The following is an 18,598-nucleotide window of genomic DNA, read 5'->3' as shown; positions in this document are numbered from 1 at the left end:
GGGTACATACGCAACACTATTATTCATGTCGCTAAACTTTTTGCCAGGACGTCCAAATGATACTCCTCAGACGGCTTGTCAAGCAACATGGCAAAACCATACCATCTTTGCATATTGTTCAGGGAATAATTTGATCATACTCTCAAACAAATTCACCAGGTTACAGACCATTTATACTCAATCGGACTGTACTGCTGTTGATATCAACGGTCAGAACGGGTTCATTGCTCTTTCTTTCCACAATAGGGTACTTATCTACAAGCCCATACATCAAATCATGCAGAACCCCAAATGGACTCAATGCTGTCAGTTGTTCCATGATGATACTCCAGTAAATTGCCTGAGATGGTCTTCCGATAACGAACTAGCCATTGGGTCTGATTTTCTTTCTTTTTGGAAGATTAAGGATAATTTTGGTGTATATCAACCTGTCTTGCAGTGGAACCAAAAACAACCTAAACCCGTCTACAATGTAATCATTTCACAGGATTCGCAGGTGATAGTTAGCGTTGGAAAATATGACTGCAATGCCAAATTGTGGAAGCGCGTTTCGATAGTTGGAGAACAGGTTATCTTTAATTTAACCATGCTCGCTCACCCGAAGCCTATAACTGCAATGCGGTGGAAGAAAGAGCCGGATGAAGCAAATAGGAACAATACAGCCTCTCAGGCTCTCTATACACTGGGAGAAGACAAAGTGCTGAGAATATGGTCTTGTTTTGAAATGGACAAGAATCATACTGTACAGATATGGGGTGAAGTGCCTCTTTCCCCTACGCAAAAATTTTGCGTAATAATAGATAATTGGATTTTGAGACACAGTCTGAGTAAGGAAAATTTCGAAGGCTCTGGTGTGTCTGATTCAGATATTGTTATTCTGGGCTCGCTGACGGGAGACTTGGAAATTCTAGCCTTGAATAACCTTTCCCAAGATCCACCTAAGCCCATGGCTAAAAGAACTATTTCACATAAGAAAGTTAAAAAGGCAACCATGTTAAATGACACCAAATATTTATATTTCTCTGAAATACAACCTTACGATGATACAGAGGGTGAAGTCTCCTTTTTGGTTCATGATTTACAAGGTGTAATAAGACATTTATTGATCGACCTTTCGCAGCTCATAAGCAATACAAGCGATCATATGACGACAGTATTGGAGCACAAATTTACGGGACATAATAAATCCGTGCAGAAGTTGGTGAGAAGTAGCGACGGTGAAGCACTATTGACTACTTCAAGATTCTCAGAAAATAGCGTTTGGTACCCGCAAAAGTTGAGTCACGGTGTTTCCTTACGCTTACAAAATACAATACAAACCGAGTCTCCGATAAAGTTTGCAGTTGTACATGAATTAGGTAAACTGGTCATCTGCTTGCTCGAAAATGGGCTCCTGCAAGCCTGGGAGTGCCCGACGAATCGTAAAGAGGATAGTGAACAGAAACAATCATATTTACGTGCAGAAACTAGATTGAAAAAGGACAAATCAATTCATCCAATTGTCATGCTAAATACCCCTGAGTTACAGCATAGTCATGAGCGTCATTTTACCGCATTGATTTTCTCTAACGGTTCAATCAAAGCATATGAAGTTTCCTTGACACGCGGCATTTTTGAAGTCAAATCTGACTCTTTGGATGTTGACGGTGATGATATATACAGGATATCTATTATTGATCCTGTTCATCAGACTTTTTTCAGTAACAGGCCTCTCATTTCCTTGATCACTAGAAAGGGTCTTACTAGAACATATAAAGCCATTGTCAATTACAAGGGTAGGCACGTTCAGTGGATCAAGGCCTGTGAGATTAATACTGGAATAGCAGATTCTACGTGTATCAGAGGATCATCTACAGGCAAGTTGTGTATCGTCAATTTTACTGGTAAAGTGATGTCGTTATGGGATTTGAATAGGGGAGTTCTTGAATACGAGGAAACATTTGATGACACCATCGAAGATATAGATTGGACAAGTACTGCATATGGTCAAAGTATTGTTTCTGTTGGATTTACGGGATATGCTTTACTGTATACTCAACTGAGATATGATTACACGAATAACACACCTAGTTATTTGCCTATTGAAAAAATCGATATTACAGCTCATACGGCCCATAATATTGGCGACTCTGTCTGGATGAAGAATGGGACCTTTGTAGTTGCCTCAGGAAATCAGTTTTATATCAAGGATAAATCTTTAGACTTGAGTGACCCATTTACTTATCAGTCTATTGGTTCAAGGAAAATTTTATCAAATGATATACTCCATTTGAGTAGTGTTTTGAATGGTCCACTACCGGTTTATCATCCACAATTCTTAATTCAGGCCATTTATGCCAATAAATTGCAACTCGTTAAGGAGCTACTGTTAAGATTGTTTTTAGCGTTGAGAAAATTAGATTTTGGATCACAGAATGTGTCAAACCTAGATTCCAACCTAGGGATGGATCCTCTAAAGTACTTTATTGCCAAGGATAGGGACTACCCAGTGGAAACTTTCCCTGATCCATACCCTTGCTTCAATAAGACTGTATCTGCAGCGCTTACTGGACAATTGACTAAAACAACTTTACCTTATCTGACTCGTCATCAACAGATTACGCTTATTACAGTCATTGAGGCAGTGGATGAAGTTATTAAAAATGAAAAGGTGGTGGATTACAACGGTGTTAGGTTTTTGTTGGGCGTAAAATTATTTTTGTCCCATAAAAACATCCAAAAAAGTATTCTAATGAGAGATGTGTCATGGGCTTTACATTCAGACAATAAAGAAATATTATTATCTTCTATTGACCGCCATATAACTTCATGGAAACGTGCCCGTGAATATAAAATAGCTTACTGGATTAAGGAGCAAGACTTAGTGAAGAAATTCGAAGATGTCGCAAAATATGAATTCTCCAAAGACGATAGGAGGGACCCAAGTCGGTGCGCTATATTTTATCTTGCTTTGAGGAAAAAACAGATACTGCTAAGCTTGTGGAGGATGGCCATTGGTCATCCCGAGCAGCAAAAGATGGTCAGGTTTATCAGTAACGATTTCACCGTGCCTAGATGGAGAACGGCTGCACTTAAAAATGCCTTTGTTCTGCTTAGTAAACATAGGTATATGGATGCGGCAGTGTTTTTTCTCTTAACAAACTCTCTAAAGGATTGTGTCAATGTCCTTTGCAAGCAAGTAAATGACATGGATTTGGCAATAGGTGTATGTCGTGTTTATGAAGGTGATAATGGACCCGTGTTGGGAGAGCTATTGACCACGCAAATGTTACCTGAGACAATAAAAGAGAATGATAGATGGAAAGCGAGCTTTATTTACTGGAAACTAAGAAAGCAAGAAGTTGCCATTAAAGCTTTGATGACGGCTCCGATCGATTTAGAAAACAACTCGGATGTTGTTGATAAGGAAGCTTGTGTGAACAGATCATTTCTTGTTGAAGACCCCGCTCTGCTTTATTTGTACAACCACTTGAGAAACAGAAACTTGAAGTATTTTATTGGATCTCTTAATGTTGAAGCCAAAATTGAATGTACTTTGATTTTGAGGGTTACTGATATTCTTTGTCGTATGGGCTGTAATTATTTGGCGGTTTCCCTTGTGAAAAATTGGAAATTTATCGAAAGGAAGTCCATACCCGTTCAAAATCTACTAGAGAGCCCTGTACAGGATAGAACATATTCCGCTATTGGTGCTATGGCATCCGAGCCAATTTCAACTGCCAGGATGAGACCTAGTCTTTTTGATAAATTCGGCTCATCCAATGCATCAGATGTGGAGCATCTCAAACCGAACGCTACATTGCCAAATAGCCTATTAGACGAATTCTTGCAACCGCCACCGAGTAGTTCATCATCTACTTCCCTTGTTAAAGGTCCTTCTTCTGCACCCAGGAGTATATTGGATGAGTTTGCGTCACCTTCCTCTTCTCAGCACAAGGAGAACGTAATTCCAAACACGCTAAATGATAAGACAGAAAGCTTAGAAAACGAGAGCGAGAAAAGCTCTAAAAATGTGTTAGGCAACTTCTCACTCCAAGAGCCGCAGAAGCCAAAAAAATCTGCCATGGCAAAAAACTTACTGGATGACTTTGTGTGATATTAAAACCTCGTATCAATAAGGGGTTTATAACTCTATGATTATATACTATTAGCTTACAGTTTTATATTGTCTAATTCCTCTTTGACCTTTCAACGTAAACTGCATCAGGAGAAAAACTTTGAAATGTTCTTCCTCGTCTTCTCCTTTTTCTCTTCTATAAGGTTTTCTACATATTCTATTTTTTGCCCTATAACCTTGTCATCGGGATTCTTGTCTTTACAAAGTTTGTAATTCTGCAAAGCTTCATCCAATCTCTTTTTCTTTAAGTAGCTGTTACCTCTTCTATAGTAAGCTTTTGCTTGATCTTTGTCTGGAACGTTATCCATCTCTAATAAGTAAGTAGCATACGTGATTGAATCATCGTATTTTTCGACATTGAAGAGCACCAAGGACAGATTCAAGTAAACCTTCATTTTCAAGCTAGTAAATTGATAGTTTCTTTCTTTATCTACGTCGGGTTCAGGCGTGTACTCATTAATATAATTTAATGATTTTCTATACTTGAAAAAGGCATTCGAGTAATCGTTCTTTTTAAATAGAAGCGTTCCAGAATCTTTAATTATAGTGGCTGCTTCAAGCGCCTTACTAAAGTCGTCCTCGTTGAAGTGCATATCGTCATCAGGGTATTCTTCGTAAACATCGCCGCCAATCGGATCATTAGAGGCAGTGTAAAGTGGAACACCTTTGCTTTTATCCCACACTCCACAGTCACAGATCCTAATTTCTGATTCAGGAACACCGTCACTATCTACCTTGGAGTGCTCTACAGCACGAACCACAGATTTACCATGAATAACTTTCCCAAAAATGGAGTGTTTGCCATTCAAATGAGGTGCGGCGTATGTAGTAATGAAAAACTGGGAATTGTTCGTATTTGGAGAGCCTAAATTAGCCATCCCTAAGGTAAACGGTTCCAAAAATTCCCCCAAGTTTTCATCTTCAAAATTTCCGTGACAGAAAGACAAATTATTGACTTTTACCTCCTCTTCATCGGCATAAATTGAACAGCCACCCTTTCCAACCGATGATGAAGAGTAATCGTCTTTTGTTCCAAATACAATGTCACCTGCCTGGATCATAAAATTTTTAACAACCCGATGGAAGCCATTTCCCTTGTAGCTCAGCGATTGTTGGTCTTTTAGAGGACTCTTGGCATCACCTGCACATAGTCTATAAAAATTCTCAGTTGTCTTTGGGGCACTCTCGCGGAAAAGCCTGCAAACTACACGGCCAATTGGTTTATTGTCAATAGAGATATCCAAATATACCGCTGGATCCTCAGTCATTGTTTGATAGCAGCCTTCTGTTATTGGATGCTTCTCGACGTAATGATTTTTTGTTTATTGTTATTTCTGTTTCTCCAACTTCATCGCTTAGCGCAATGAAAAAAAAAAAAACACTATCTGGCTCTCTTTGTTTACATGTTGAAACTAATAACTACTTAGGTGGATATTCCAACTGGAAACCGTGCTGCTTCAACTAGGCTAACTGAATAGATTGGTGAGACGCGTCCTAGCCCAACTGAAAGTAGTGATATTAGACTTCATATACAAAATGGACGACGTAACGGTGGAAAGTGTTTTGGCTGTGGATCCAGCCACGATGATCATCAAAGAATGCATCAATCTCTGTTCTATCATGAACAAGCAGTCCAGAGACAAATCACGAACTAGCGTTGCCGCTTTGCTGGGGGGTGGTAGTGATATATTCATAAATCAAAGTGACTCGTTTGTTGACAGTTTCCACAATTTGTCAAATTCCGAACACTATGACCCTCTGATATCTGGCTTAGTGCAACTACGACTAAAAATCAATGAACTAAAGAATTCATATGAACTAAATGCTTTCGAACTTTTGAAACCATTTTTGCAAATCGTCAGTGCTAGTTCGGCATCGGGATATACTACTTCTTTAGCTCTGGACTCATTACAAAAATTTTTTACATTAAAGGTCATAAATAGAACTTCCACCAATATTCAACGGGCTATTAGGGAAACTGCTATTGCTTTAACACATTGCAGATTCGAAGCTTCGAAGCAACTTTCAGATGACTCAGTGTTACTAAAGGTTGTCATACTACTTCGTCATATTATAACCTCTTCCTTTGGAGATTACCTTTCCGATACCATAATCTATGATGTTTTGCAAACCACTCTTTCTTTAGCTTGTAATACCCAGAGAAGCGAAGTTTTGAGAAAAACAGCTGAAGTTACAATTGCGAGGATAACTGTTAAATTATTCACAAAGTTGAAGTTACTTGATCCGCCTACAAAAACAGAAAAATATATCAACGATGAAAGCTACACCGACAATGATTTGAAGGATGACATTATAGGTACTACTATATCTGATAAAGAGTCATGCAGTACTGATGGTGATAGTACTATTACTGATAGTTGTAAAAATGATAATTCAGCAGAGCAGGTTATTATGGACCAAGAAGATGATGAAAAAACGGGGAAGGAAGCCAAAGAAGCCGAGCCAAATTACGGAATAGCCGTTATCAAGGATTATCTGGGGCTATTATTATCATTGATTATGCCAGAAAATAGAATGAAGCACACAACTTCGGCCATGAAATTATCCTTACAGCTAATCAATACTGCTGTTGAAATATCTGGTGACAAATTCCCCCTCTACCCTCGTTTATTCAACTTGATTTCAGACCCTATTTCGAAAAGTATTGTCTTTCTCATACAGAACTCCACTCAGCATTCTCTTTTACAGGCAACCTTGCAATTGTTCACGAGTTTAGTTGTTATTTTAGGTGACTACTTACCTATGCAGATCGAATTGACTTTAAGGAGGATATTTGAGATCCTAGAGGACATAACGGGTGCCGATGATGCAGTCAAACAAAAGCCACCTTCAGTCAAGGAATTAATCATTGAACAGCTCTCTATACTATGGATTCATTCCCCGGCCTTCTTTTTACAAATGTTCGTAAATTTTGACTGTGATTTGGACAGGTCAGACCTTTCGATTGACTTTATAAGAGCGCTAACAAAATTCTCTCTTCCAGCTGCGGCAATTAATACCTCTAACAATGTTCCTCCAATATGCCTTGAAGGAGTAGTTTCATTTATTGACAACATATACAGTGATTTAAACAAAGTGGATAAAACCGAATTTGTAGAAAATGAGAAAGAAATTGATATCCTGAAACAGAGAGATAGAAAAACTGAATTCATAATGTGCGTCGAAACTTTCAATGAAAAGGCGAAGAAGGGGGTCCCAATGCTTGTTGAAAAAGGTTTTATTGAATCAGATTCTAATAGAGATGTCGCATCATTTTTATTCTTGAATAACGGACGTTTAAACAAGAAGACTATAGGCCTTCTACTTTGCGATCCAAAAAAAACAGCATTGCTAAAAGAATTTATAGATCTTTTTGACTTTAAAAGTTTGAGGGTCGACGAGGCGATTAGAATTTTACTGACGAAGTTCAGATTACCTGGAGAATCTCAACAGATTGAGAGAATTATTGAAGCTTTTTCTGCAAGATATTCTGCTGATCAAAACAATAAGGCGGTGGAATTAGCGGATAAAGAAAACGGAAAGGGTGATCCAGACGAAACTATGCCTGTGCAACCTGATGCGGACTCCGTGTTTGTTCTGAGTTATTCAATAATTATGTTAAATACTGATTTCCATAACCCTCAGGTCAAGGAACATATGTCTTTTGACGATTATTCTAAGAATTTACGGGGTTGTTATAACGGTAAGGATTTTCCTCGCTGGTACCTGCAAAAAATATATATATCCATTAAAGTCAAAGAGATAGTAATGCCTGAGGAGCATCACGGCAATGAAAAATGGTTTGAAGATGCCTGGAATAACTTAATATCTTCAGCATCCGTGATGACGGAGATTCAAAAGGATTCCAGAAATCCCATTTCCAGTTTAGCTCAAATCGAAGTTTTACAATTTGAGAAAGCAATTTTTTCAAATGTCGGGGGTATTATCGTGAAGGCTTTATTCAATATATTTGAAGTTGCCTCTAATGATCAAATATTTTCACGTATTTTGGAGACTATAAGCAAGTGCGCTTTTATCGACTATTACTTTTCCTTCGATCAATCATTCAACGGTATCATTCTTCGTCTAGGGGAAATGACAACGCTTGCGTATACCAGTCTAAATGATGGGCAACTAGAAGTTGAGGGTATTCCTTTGGTTGAAATATTTGTCGAAGATACCGAGTCAAAAATATCCATTAGTTCCCAAAGTATAAAGCTCGGAGAAAACTTCAAAAGTCAATTATGTACTATATTATATTTTCGAATTATTAGAGAGATGAGGGATCCTGGCATTATTTCCTCTGAATTATGGAATCAAGTCGTCCAAATCATTTTAAGACTATTCGAGAACTCGATGATCGATTTGAATCCGGAATTTTTCAAAAACTTTCATACCGTCTCAAAACTTCTGGAACTGCCATTACCGGAGCCAGATATTTCAATCCGCAAGGCAAAGATGAGTAGAAGCCTTTTGTCTACTTTTGCGTCTTATTTGAAGGGTGATGAGGAACCTTCCGAAGAAGACATTGACTTCTCCGTGAAAGCGTTAGAATGCATTAAGACTAGCCGTGCGTTCAGCTCAGTTTTTGAAAACATTCAAATTGTTACCCCTAAGCTGGCTGAAGCACTTCTTTCCCCACTAGCAATTGACAAGAATGGTGAAGCTTCGTCCTATTTCGAGCAGGAACTTCTTTTCTTATTGGAAGTATCCATTATATTAATATCGAGAGGACATTTTGAAAAAGAATTTGGCACTTTACTTGCCGACCATGTTTCTAATATTTCAAATCTTGATGGCCTTTCCAAGGAGACCATTGTAAGATTTGCCTCATATAAGATGTTCTTGGTTGCAAAGTTTAATAATCCACAGGATATTCTAAGTGATCTCATAAACCATGATTTCTTGATAAAGAATGAAATTTACGATACTAAGTATTATGAAAGCGAACTGGGGAAACAGGTGTTAGACGATTTGTTTACACATCTAGAAAACGTGAAATACGATGAGCAGGTTCTCAAAGATGTAAAATTTTGGAACTTTTTAAGGAAGCTTATGTCAACCAAAGAGAACCAACCAATAATATATCAATTTCTAGAGAAATATATTAAGAATGGTGGAATATTCTTAGAGGATGGAAACTTCATGAACATATTAAGTCTTCTTGATGAGATGTCAAGTGCTGGTGCCATCGGTACTAAATGGGAACGGAACTGTGAAAATTCAGTCGAGAATGGTTGCCAAGCGCCAGAAGCTAATCCATACCGTTCAATTATTGATATTTCCAGCAGGTCCATTAATATCACTGCAAATTTACTGTCACCTGCTAAGGGGTGTAATTCTGTTCTTAACAAGACTGAAATTATAGCCGCTATTCAAGGTTTGGCTCATCAATGTCTCAATCCTTGCGACGAATTGGGTATGCAAGCGTTGCAGGTATTAGAGCGCCTCCTATTATCTCCAATAAGCTTACTTCGTACGGAAGAAGTTGCGCTGGACACCCTAGTAGAAACTGGGTTATTACCAATTTTCGAATTGGATGAAATCCAAACTGTTAAAATGAAACGAATCACTGACATTTTGTCCGTACTTTCCAAGATTTTTTTGCATCAACTAAAGGAAGGTGTTGCAAGTAACGAGACTTTCCTGAGGATCCTGAATGTATTTAACAAATATGTAGAGGATCCCGCAGTAGAAAGGCAGTTGCAAGAACTGATTATCTCCAAAAGAGAAATTCAAAACGAGGATATAAATATTAGCGTAACACTGTCGAAAGACTCAGAAGAATAAACTTTTTGGGGGGCCTATGGATTGGAGATAAATGCCTTATATAGTAGATTTCGATTAAATATCAAATATTGGCGCTATGCTTTCTTTCATCATTCTTTTTTTTAACGCGTCGCATAACGCCAGGAAAAAAACGCGACAGGGCATTTTTTCGTGCCACGAATGGCATGAAAGCTTCGAGAATAATTTCAAATGAAATTTCACTCCATCTGAAAAAAAAATGTACCCCTATGAAGATTTCTCTTCGACTTCACCTCATCTAGTGACTTATTACTCTTCATGGACTGCAGCTTCAGATACAAGTTTCCTCAATAGTAAAAAGCAAGCTAACCAGGATTGTGCGTATACCAATATGGATTCATTCAATAAGGAAGAAGCGAGCTTCCAGACTGTGTTGAAAAGATTGCTCGTTATCTGTGAGTCCCATAGCAAATATCATGGTTCGAGTTTAGACCCAATGGTTAAAGTTGGTGGCGAAATGGGCAAAATCAGCAGTTGCTTGAAGTGCATTTTGAGAAAACATGCTGAAGCTTATCACATTGTATCTTTATCTCAATCTGCAGCGAATCCTCACAATAGCTTATTCGCAGAAGTGCAGATATTAGATCTATATCACAGTCTTTTATTTGGCTGTATGCGTTTACTTCTCGATATAGATATGCCATACTTTAGGATGAATTCGCAAAAGCATTTTGCCATACTACTATTCAAGGTCTATTATAAATTGAGGGACATTCATAATGTGACAAAAGAAATGCGACTTGGTTCCTTAATCAATGCATTTATACATCAATTCAAAAATTGTTATAACTCTATGAGCTGTAACTCACTGAGATACGGTAACGCCCGTGACATTATGTCACGTGAACTTCCTTTGATGGACTCTCAGCCAATTGATTTGAAGCAACATATCAAGAAGGCCTACTTTCGGCTGGACATAGAAAAGTTGAAGATGAATAACAAGCTAGTTGAAGTCTTTGAGTTAACTAATGGCGAAATGGCCATTTTCGAGGTTCTTTCTGGTGAGATGCCATATACATTACAAACTGTTGATAACCTATTCCAAGCCCTTGAATCCGGGAACCATGACTTAATGGACGTCGGTAGGTCGTTGTTATTTCAAACATTCGGATCTGGGAATCTTCATATAATTAAAGTTGGCGATAACGGAGTCAAACTGCAAACGTCGATAGACAATGGCATGGTGCTGAAGCTGACCTGCAAGGATCCTATTCAATGGCAAGCACATTGGCGAGATGCTATTAGAGATCTTTTTGATCGAACGGTAGTGAATAAATACATTGGCTACAAAAATGATGATTCTTCGCGAAAGTCTTGTGCAGGACGAAACGAATTCAAACGCACCCCCTCTAAAGAAATGGTCTATACGTCTACTGCCTCGATGAAAACATCAAACATAGCGCATAGGAGCTCTACTTTGCATAGATCAACCCCTCTATCGGACAGTCTGTCGTCCTTAATAGAGACCTCCGAAGGTTTTTTTGAAGGAGAGTCAAACTCCATTTCGAATCAAAAGGTAGTGGCCGACAATGATTCAGACATTGACACCTCGTTGAAAGATATTGAATCTCTAAGTTGTGAGAAGCTAATTGAATTAGATAGAAGCATGCAAGTACCTCTTTCGCCTAAATTTATGGATACGCCCACTTTAAAAAACGTTAGATCGGCTTCTCAAATATTTAGCTTGGAGAGCGTCTCTCCGGAATTAGTAGAGAGTGTCGCATCGGAAGTTGATGATGTTGAAAGTATAATCTCTGACGACGAAAAGGATAGATGTGAGAAAACTTCATTTGATCCAGATGTTGATTACTATAAGCCAGCTTTATATCGGCACAAATCTTCATCCCTATTGAGTATATTTTCAAGAAACAAAAAGAATTTAATTCTTGATACTTCCAAAAATCATTCTAGCGCGTTGTTCGGTTTAGAAGATAATCAACCATCACCTATCCCGGTATCGACAAATTCTTGCAATAATGACGCTTATGAAGAGTATGTGCCATTTCCATCAAGTCTGAACACATCTAGCAGTGTGGTGTTCTTCGAAAACGACTTTGTTAAGGTTTCTCTCTGGAATGGAAAATCATGGATGCCATTGAGTAAAGACATAATGTGTCTGTCTCTAATTTTGTCCAATAATAACGAGACCTTATTAATCATATATAAAGACTTTGAAAAAGATAAGTGTAAATTTGTTGTCAAATTAGAATCCAGTTGGAAATGCAACAGGTCGACAGCGCAAGACGTTCAACTCCAGATACCTTCTTCGGATTTCAAAGTTAGTGCATTTGAAATAGTTCACGATCTCACGCTGTCTGTACGTTGTGCACAGGCTCCCAAGTTAATGAGCGTGTTACAGTATCAATTACAGAATAGTCAAGCACTATCTCTCTCTCCCTCTACCACCGCAAGAACGTTATCAACCATATCTTCATCTTCGTGTTTCAGTCGAAATGTGACGAGATCATCGACGGAGAATTCAGAATTGGGTAGTATGAAAAATTCATCCGAAATTATAAATTCCTCACTTTTGTTATCTTCCATTAAAGTGAGGCAGCACGTTAAGACTAAGTGTAATATTTGGAAACCATCTCGGTTAGGTTTTACTGATATATTTTCTCAGGACTATAAAGGAGTTGTGGTTGCAATAAAATTTGTGATTTTTTCTGACGCTGAGGGGACGTTGAACCCTAGAGAATATACAGCTCGTCTTCACGACCTAAAAAGGCTCGGAAGGACAGGATTGACATTTTCAGATCAGACGGGAGCGTATTTGCTAGAATTCAGAGATCAAGACGTTGCAAATCACGTTCATAAATTGATCATGCCCTTCAACTCATCATAACAATCCAATGCATGCTGCTAATTGTATTCTCACCTTAATAATCTTACGTAACGACAAAAATTTTGTAAAAAAAACCCCCAATACACTAACTCATATATATAATGATCGGACCACTATTTGAAGCTTTTTATTGCTATTTCTGTCGCCGAATTACCTTCATAAATTTACGCGAGCATATTTTCAACGTCAAGAGTGCCATTCTTTTTCTGTCACTGACACTTGTGCTCCTGAACGGGTATCGGCATTTACGTAGGTGTCTCCTAGTGTTCGGTGGAAGTTCGTGGGCATCCAGAGTGTCATTACGGCAATCCAACGGTTGCTTTTGTGCCGGCGTCAGGATAAATGGTGAGTCACTGAAAAGTATTTGGCAAAGTGAAAAATCTGACGTAAAAGATTCTTCTTTATTCTCTTCACAAGAACAAGTTGCAATTAATTGAGATAGCACACACCACCGGAATAAAACAGATTAAAGATGTTTAACACTACACCGATAAATATTGACAAGTGGTTGGAAGAAAATGAAGATCTATTGAAGCCACCAGTCAATAATTATTGCCTGCACAGAGGGGGATTCACTGTGATGATCGTTGGTGGACCCAATGAAAGAACTGATTATCATATTAATCCAACCCCTGAATGGTTTTATCAGAAAAAGGGATCTATGCTGTTGAAGGTTGTGGACGAGACTGATGCCAAGTCAAAGTTCATTGATATTAGCATCAATGAAGGCGATTCGTATTTATTGCCCGGGAATGTTCCTCACAGTCCCGTTCGATTCGCTGATACCATAGGTATTGTTGTGGAACAAGACAGGCCTGGCGGAGAAAACGATAAGGTGAGATGGTATTGTTCGAATTGTCGCCAAGTTGTCCATGAAAGTGAACTGCAAATGTTAGATTTGGGCACGCAAGTGAAGGAGGCCATTTTGGATTTCGAAAATGATGTTGAAAAAAGAACATGTTTCCATTGCAAGACTTTGAACTACGCACGTCCTCAATCTAATTAGGTATCGCGGATAAGCTGTCATCTGTAATTTTATAGGCCTCTTGTTACGTACGATTGCGGTACTGCGATGCGGTGCCCACTTTAAATTTTTCAATGAACTACAGCATCCATTCATCAAAAAGGAAACATTCAAGGACTACAATCTATAAGAAAACCCGGTGAATGGCCATGTCTTTAGACGATGTTTTAATACGCTCTGATGATCCACACCACCCTGCAAACCTCATCTGCACTCTCTGCAAGCAGTTTTTCCACAATAACTGGTGTACTGGAACTGGCGGAGGTATCTCAATAAAGGACTCCGAGACAAATCGTTACTATCTCGCACCATCCGGGGTGCAGAAGGAGCAAATGACTCCTGATGATTTGTTTGTCATGGACGCTCAGACTTTAGAGTATTTGCGAGCTCCCGAACTGTATAGGCCAAGCGCATGCACCCCATTGTTCTTAGCATGCTATCAAAAGAAAGATGCAGGTGCCATAATACATACGCATTCCCAAAATGCTGTAATGTGCTCCTTGATTTTTGGTGACGAGTTCAGAATTGCTAACATTGAACAGATCAAGGCGCTTCCAAGTGGGGAGGTGGACCCTGTGACTGGGAAACCTATAGCGTTATCGTTTTTCGATACGTTGAAGATTCCCATCATTGAAAATATGGCGCATGAAGATGAGTTGATTGATGACTTGCACAAGACTTTTGCAGAGTATCCGGATACATGCGCTGTGATAGTGAGAAGACATGGCATTTTTGTCTGGGGCCCCACTATCGATAAGGTCAAGATATTCAACGAAGCCATCGATTATTTGATGGAACTGGCTATAAAGATGTACAAAATGGGGATTCCTCCCGACTGTGGCATTGGAGAAGAAAAGAAGCACTTGGTGAGAGGGACCGATGCTTGATTGCCTATGTTGCTTATGTATTTCTATATACGTTGTTATTATCACTATTATAACTATTCTTTTTTTGAATCATAAACTTTTCCCCATATTACATGCTCATTTTCAATTATATTCCTGGTGTCTTTTAGCTTCGGTACCCCCTCTTCATCAATGGGTGCCAAGCTGTCGTCGTTTTCGGAGTCTATGAGACCAACAAGTGCGATTTCGCTGCCTCGAAGTAACTGAGCCTTGCAGATGAACTCTTTATCTATACGGTTGAAAACGTCCGATATGAATAAGTTAGTATTTTTGTCAAAGCCGTTTAAGCTTGCTATGAGACACTGGCCGTCAACTTTGATTATAACGACTCTTTTATTCAAGTACTCCTTTAGTATTGGCGACATTGAGCACGGTGGTTTGTTCTTTTTTGTCTTGCAGCTTGCTTGTTGGCTCATCTTTAAAAGTAACACGTAAGATCAATAGTATTTTTTTTTTACGCATAATAGCCCTTTCACAATATAAAGGGAAAAACAACAAGAACAGTAAAGAAGGCAAAAGAAGGATATTGCAGACCTGTAACCAAAGCTGGTAAAAATGGACAGTCGAGCTAGAACGGACGAGGTCTCCACAGACGTCTCGGAGACCAATTCCGAGCGGTCGTTGATGATCACGGAGACATCATCACCATTCAGATCTATATTCCCTCATAGTGGGAAAGTGACGAATACCGGCGCTTTGGAGGAATCTGACAAGCAGATATTGGAATGGGCAGGTAAGCTGGAACTAGAGAGTATGGAGCTAAGAGAAAACTCAGATAAACTCATCAAGGTCTTGAATGAAAATTCCAGGACGTTATGTAAGTCGCTAGACAAATTCAATCAGCTACTAGAGCAAGATGGAGCTACGGACGGTTTGTATCGGACAGAATGTGCACACCTTTAATTTTATTTCATTATTTCGTTCCCTTCTGGGGGGTATATCTACTAACAACCATGTTTTTCAGGAAACGTAAAAGCGTTGATAAAGGATTTGGGTTCCCAGATTGAAAGCCAACTGGGCAAAGTGTCTTCGTCGTTGCTATCGAGAAGCGATGAAAAGAGGGTGAAGCCAAGCATCGGCGACAGACAGGTCTTGGTGGAAGAACTGAGCAGGTACAACTCCAAGATTACGCGACACGTCACAGGTAAGCAGCATGAGACGGAAAAGTCGATGAGGTGCACGCAAGAGATGCTCTACAACGTCGGTAGTCAACTGGAGGACATACAGAAAGTGCTGCTGTCCCTGTCCAAAGATATGCAGGTTTTGCAAGCCAGACAGATCTCCCTGGAGGCGACATTTCGAGAAAACGCACGCCACGTCTACGATCGGCCGGACGTGTCCTTGAATGGCACCACTCTCTTGCATGACATGGACGAAGTCCATGTCAATGTCAAGCAGCGCAAGAAGTCCGCGCCACCACCAACTATGATGGTCACAAGGTCCATGAAACGGGGGAAGTCCAGCTCCCCAACCTTGTCGACTAGCCAAGACCACAACACCGACGACGATGATGATGGTTCTTGCCGCCGGCTGAAGCGTGCGGCAAGAACCATCATTCCCTGGGAGGAACTAAGGCCCGACACGCTGGAATCCGAGCTGTGAGGCTCGGGTCCTTGCTGCTCCGGTTTACATATTAGTCATGTATAACAGTGGAATATAGTCTACGTAGATCGGCCCAATCAACAAATAAGCATTGCTCCATCCCAGTTCTAACTACCCCAACTGGGGGAAGAGCCTTGATAGCATCTCACCGGAAGTGACGGCATAAACACCGAGCCTGGGTCTGTAATAAAAAACCACGTCTACTGTATATAAACCAGAAAAGGGCTTCAATCATCGTTCACCAGGGACAAGACAAGGCCAAGACAGAACCGGACAAGAATGAGTGCTTCCAAGATGGCCATGTCCAACCTAGAGAAAATACTAGAATTGACCCCGCTCTCGCCCACCAGTTTTGTCACGAGATGCCTGCCAGCTGCGCCCGTAGGATCAAAGGGCACGTTTGGTGGCACGCTGGTGTCACAATCGCTGCTGGCATCGCTGTATACCGTGCCATCGAACTTCTTCCCGACCTCGCTACACTCGTACTTCATCAAGGGTGGCGACCCGCGGGCCAAGATCACGTACCATGTGCAGAACTTGCGAAACGGCAGAAATTTCATCCATAAGCAAGTCAGTGCCTACCAGCACGACAAGTTGATCTTCACCTCGATGATCCTTTTTGCCGTCAAGCGCTCTATGGAGCACGACTCCCTGCAGCATTGGGAGACCATCGCTGGTCTGGAGGGCAAGCAGCCGGATCCGCACCGGTACGAAGAGGCTTCTTCACTCTTCCAAAAAGAAGTCCTGAGCCCACAGAAACTGAGTCGCTACGCCGCCCTGTCTGACAGGTTCCAGGATGCAGCTTCCATGAGCAAGTACGTGGACGCGTTCCAGTACGGCGTCATGGAGTACCTCTTCCCCAAGGACATGTTCTACTCGGCAAGACACACGGACGAACTGGATTACTTCGTCAAAGTGAGACCGCACGTCACTACGGTCGAACACGCAGCTGACGAGTCCTCTTTGTCCAAACACCATCCGTACCGAATCCCCAAGAGCATTACCCCCGAAAATGACGCCCGCTACAACTACGTTGCCTTTGCATATCTCTCGGACTCGTACCTCCTGCTCACGATCCCGTACTTCCACAACCTGCCCCTGTACTGCCACAGTTTCAGCGTTTCCCTTGACCACACGATCTACTTCCACCAGCTGCCACACGTGAACAGCTGGATCCATCTCAAGATTTCCAACCCGAGGTCCCACTGGGACAAGCACCTCGTGCAGGGCAAGTACTTCGACACGCAGTCGGGCCGCATAATGGCAAGCGTCTCCCAGGAGGGCTACGTTGTCTACGGATCAGAACGAGACATCCGGGCCAAGTTCTGAGGACCGGCTTTTTCACTTACAACACATATACTTCCTCCATATATAATATATTATAATATATTCTTGTTTTTACACTCTGCCAAATCACTCTCTACGAGCGGGTATCGTGGTTTTTTCTCCTTTGATCCAAGCTAAAAAGGGACCCAAATGCCCACCGTGTGGTTCTCATCTCCACACAATCCACCACGGCAGCACAACGACACATCCAATGCCATCCGACGTAGCAGCTAGCACTGGCCTGCCCACGCCGTGGACCGTCAGGTACAGCAAGTCCAAGAAAAGAGAGTATTTCTTCAACACGGAGACCAAGCACTCGCAATGGGAGGAGCCCGAGGGCACCGACAAGGAACAGCTGCACGAGTACCTAAGGGACCACCCAGTGCGCGTCAGGTGTCTGCACATCCTCGTAAAGCACAGGGACTCCAGAAGACCCGCGTCGCACAGGTCCGAGAACATCACGATATCCAAGCAAGAGGCCACGGACGAGTTGAAGACCCTGATCACGAGGCTGGATGACGACTCCAAGACCAACTCCTTCGAGGCCCTGGCCAAGGAGAGATCAGACTGCTCCTCATACAAGAGAGGCGGCGACCTGGGCTGGTTTGGCAGGGGCGAAATGCAGCCCAGCTTCGAAGACGCCGCCTTCCAACTCAAAGTCGGAGATGTGAGCGATATCGTCGAGTCGGGCAGTGGCGTTCATGTCATCAAGCGCGTGGGCTAGCACTTGCTCTCTCCCCACTGTATTGCGTCTTCACTTCACACTTCAACCCACAAAAAAATAGATACTGCTGTCACATTATTATAGATGCTGCTGCTGCTGCCCTTCGCTACGAGCGGAACCGGACATGAAAAAAAAAAAAAAAAATTTTTTCTTTTTTTCCTCTCCAGATGATGACTCAATAAATACTTAGTATATTATAATATAACAAAAGAAGATACCGAACTTTCAGCGAATTCCGTACTGCCCA

General features: G+C 40.9%; 10 protein-coding genes across 10 annotated transcripts; 8 read left to right on the top strand and 2 right to left on the bottom strand.

Annotated features, from left to right (window-relative positions):
* Window positions 1-25: 25 nt before the first annotated feature.
* On the top strand, window positions 26-4,096 carry RAV1 (Rav1p; the record flags this gene model as incomplete). The annotated part of the gene is made up of 1 exon (XM_056229077.1): window positions 26-4,096. The coding sequence occupies one exon, from the start codon at window positions 26-28 to the stop codon at window positions 4,094-4,096; it is 4,071 nt and encodes a 1,356-aa protein (XP_056083132.1).
* A 107-nt stretch (window positions 4,097-4,203) lies between these two features.
* Window positions 4,204-5,385, bottom strand: CPR7 (peptidylprolyl isomerase CPR7; the record flags this gene model as incomplete). Its single annotated transcript, XM_056229076.1, has 1 exon — window positions 4,204-5,385. The coding sequence occupies one exon, from the start codon at window positions 5,383-5,385 to the stop codon at window positions 4,204-4,206; it is 1,182 nt and encodes a 393-aa protein (XP_056083131.1).
* Window positions 5,386-5,653: 268 nt separating this feature from the next.
* GEA1 (Arf family guanine nucleotide exchange factor GEA1) lies at window positions 5,654-9,907 on the top strand (the record flags this gene model as incomplete). The annotated part of the gene is made up of 1 exon (XM_056229075.1): window positions 5,654-9,907. The coding sequence occupies one exon, from the start codon at window positions 5,654-5,656 to the stop codon at window positions 9,905-9,907; it is 4,254 nt and encodes a 1,417-aa protein (XP_056083130.1).
* A 349-nt stretch (window positions 9,908-10,256) lies between these two features.
* On the top strand, window positions 10,257-12,770 carry RBH2 (Rbh2p; the record flags this gene model as incomplete). Its single annotated transcript, XM_056229074.1, has 1 exon — window positions 10,257-12,770. One exon carries the CDS (start codon window positions 10,257-10,259, stop codon window positions 12,768-12,770), a length of 2,514 nt encoding a protein of 837 aa, XP_056083129.1.
* Window positions 12,771-13,242: 472 nt separating this feature from the next.
* BNA1 (3-hydroxyanthranilate 3,4-dioxygenase) lies at window positions 13,243-13,776 on the top strand (the record flags this gene model as incomplete). The annotated part of the gene is made up of 1 exon (XM_056229073.1): window positions 13,243-13,776. The coding sequence occupies one exon, from the start codon at window positions 13,243-13,245 to the stop codon at window positions 13,774-13,776; it is 534 nt and encodes a 177-aa protein (XP_056083128.1).
* A 167-nt stretch (window positions 13,777-13,943) lies between these two features.
* Window positions 13,944-14,681, top strand: MDE1 (methylthioribulose 1-phosphate dehydratase MDE1; the record flags this gene model as incomplete). The annotated part of the gene is made up of 1 exon (XM_056229072.1): window positions 13,944-14,681. The coding sequence occupies one exon, from the start codon at window positions 13,944-13,946 to the stop codon at window positions 14,679-14,681; it is 738 nt and encodes a 245-aa protein (XP_056083127.1).
* Window positions 14,682-14,734: 53 nt separating this feature from the next.
* On the bottom strand, window positions 14,735-15,064 carry LSM8 (U4/U6-U5 snRNP complex subunit LSM8; the record flags this gene model as incomplete). Its single annotated transcript, XM_056229071.1, has 1 exon — window positions 14,735-15,064. One exon carries the CDS (start codon window positions 15,062-15,064, stop codon window positions 14,735-14,737), a length of 330 nt encoding a protein of 109 aa, XP_056083126.1.
* Window positions 15,065-15,254: 190 nt separating this feature from the next.
* On the top strand, window positions 15,255-16,301 carry REC107 (Rec107p; the record flags this gene model as incomplete). The annotated part of the gene is made up of 2 exons (XM_056229069.1): window positions 15,255-15,570; window positions 15,664-16,301. 2 exons carry the CDS (start codon window positions 15,255-15,257, stop codon window positions 16,299-16,301), a joined length of 954 nt encoding a protein of 317 aa, XP_056083125.1.
* A 279-nt stretch (window positions 16,302-16,580) lies between these two features.
* Window positions 16,581-17,630, top strand: TES1 (palmitoyl-CoA hydrolase; the record flags this gene model as incomplete). The annotated part of the gene is made up of 1 exon (XM_056229068.1): window positions 16,581-17,630. The coding sequence occupies one exon, from the start codon at window positions 16,581-16,583 to the stop codon at window positions 17,628-17,630; it is 1,050 nt and encodes a 349-aa protein (XP_056083124.1).
* A 208-nt stretch (window positions 17,631-17,838) lies between these two features.
* ESS1 (peptidylprolyl isomerase ESS1) lies at window positions 17,839-18,351 on the top strand (the record flags this gene model as incomplete). The annotated part of the gene is made up of 1 exon (XM_056229067.1): window positions 17,839-18,351. The coding sequence occupies one exon, from the start codon at window positions 17,839-17,841 to the stop codon at window positions 18,349-18,351; it is 513 nt and encodes a 170-aa protein (XP_056083123.1).
* Window positions 18,352-18,598: the final 247 nt, after the last annotated feature.

Source organism: Saccharomyces kudriavzevii (genome assembly GCF_947243775.1).
Source record: "Saccharomyces kudriavzevii IFO 1802 strain IFO1802 genome assembly, chromosome: 10".
Lineage (NCBI taxonomy): Eukaryota > Fungi > Ascomycota > Saccharomycetes > Saccharomycetales > Saccharomycetaceae > Saccharomyces > Saccharomyces kudriavzevii.
This window is presented reverse-complemented; position numbering and strand designations above follow the sequence as displayed.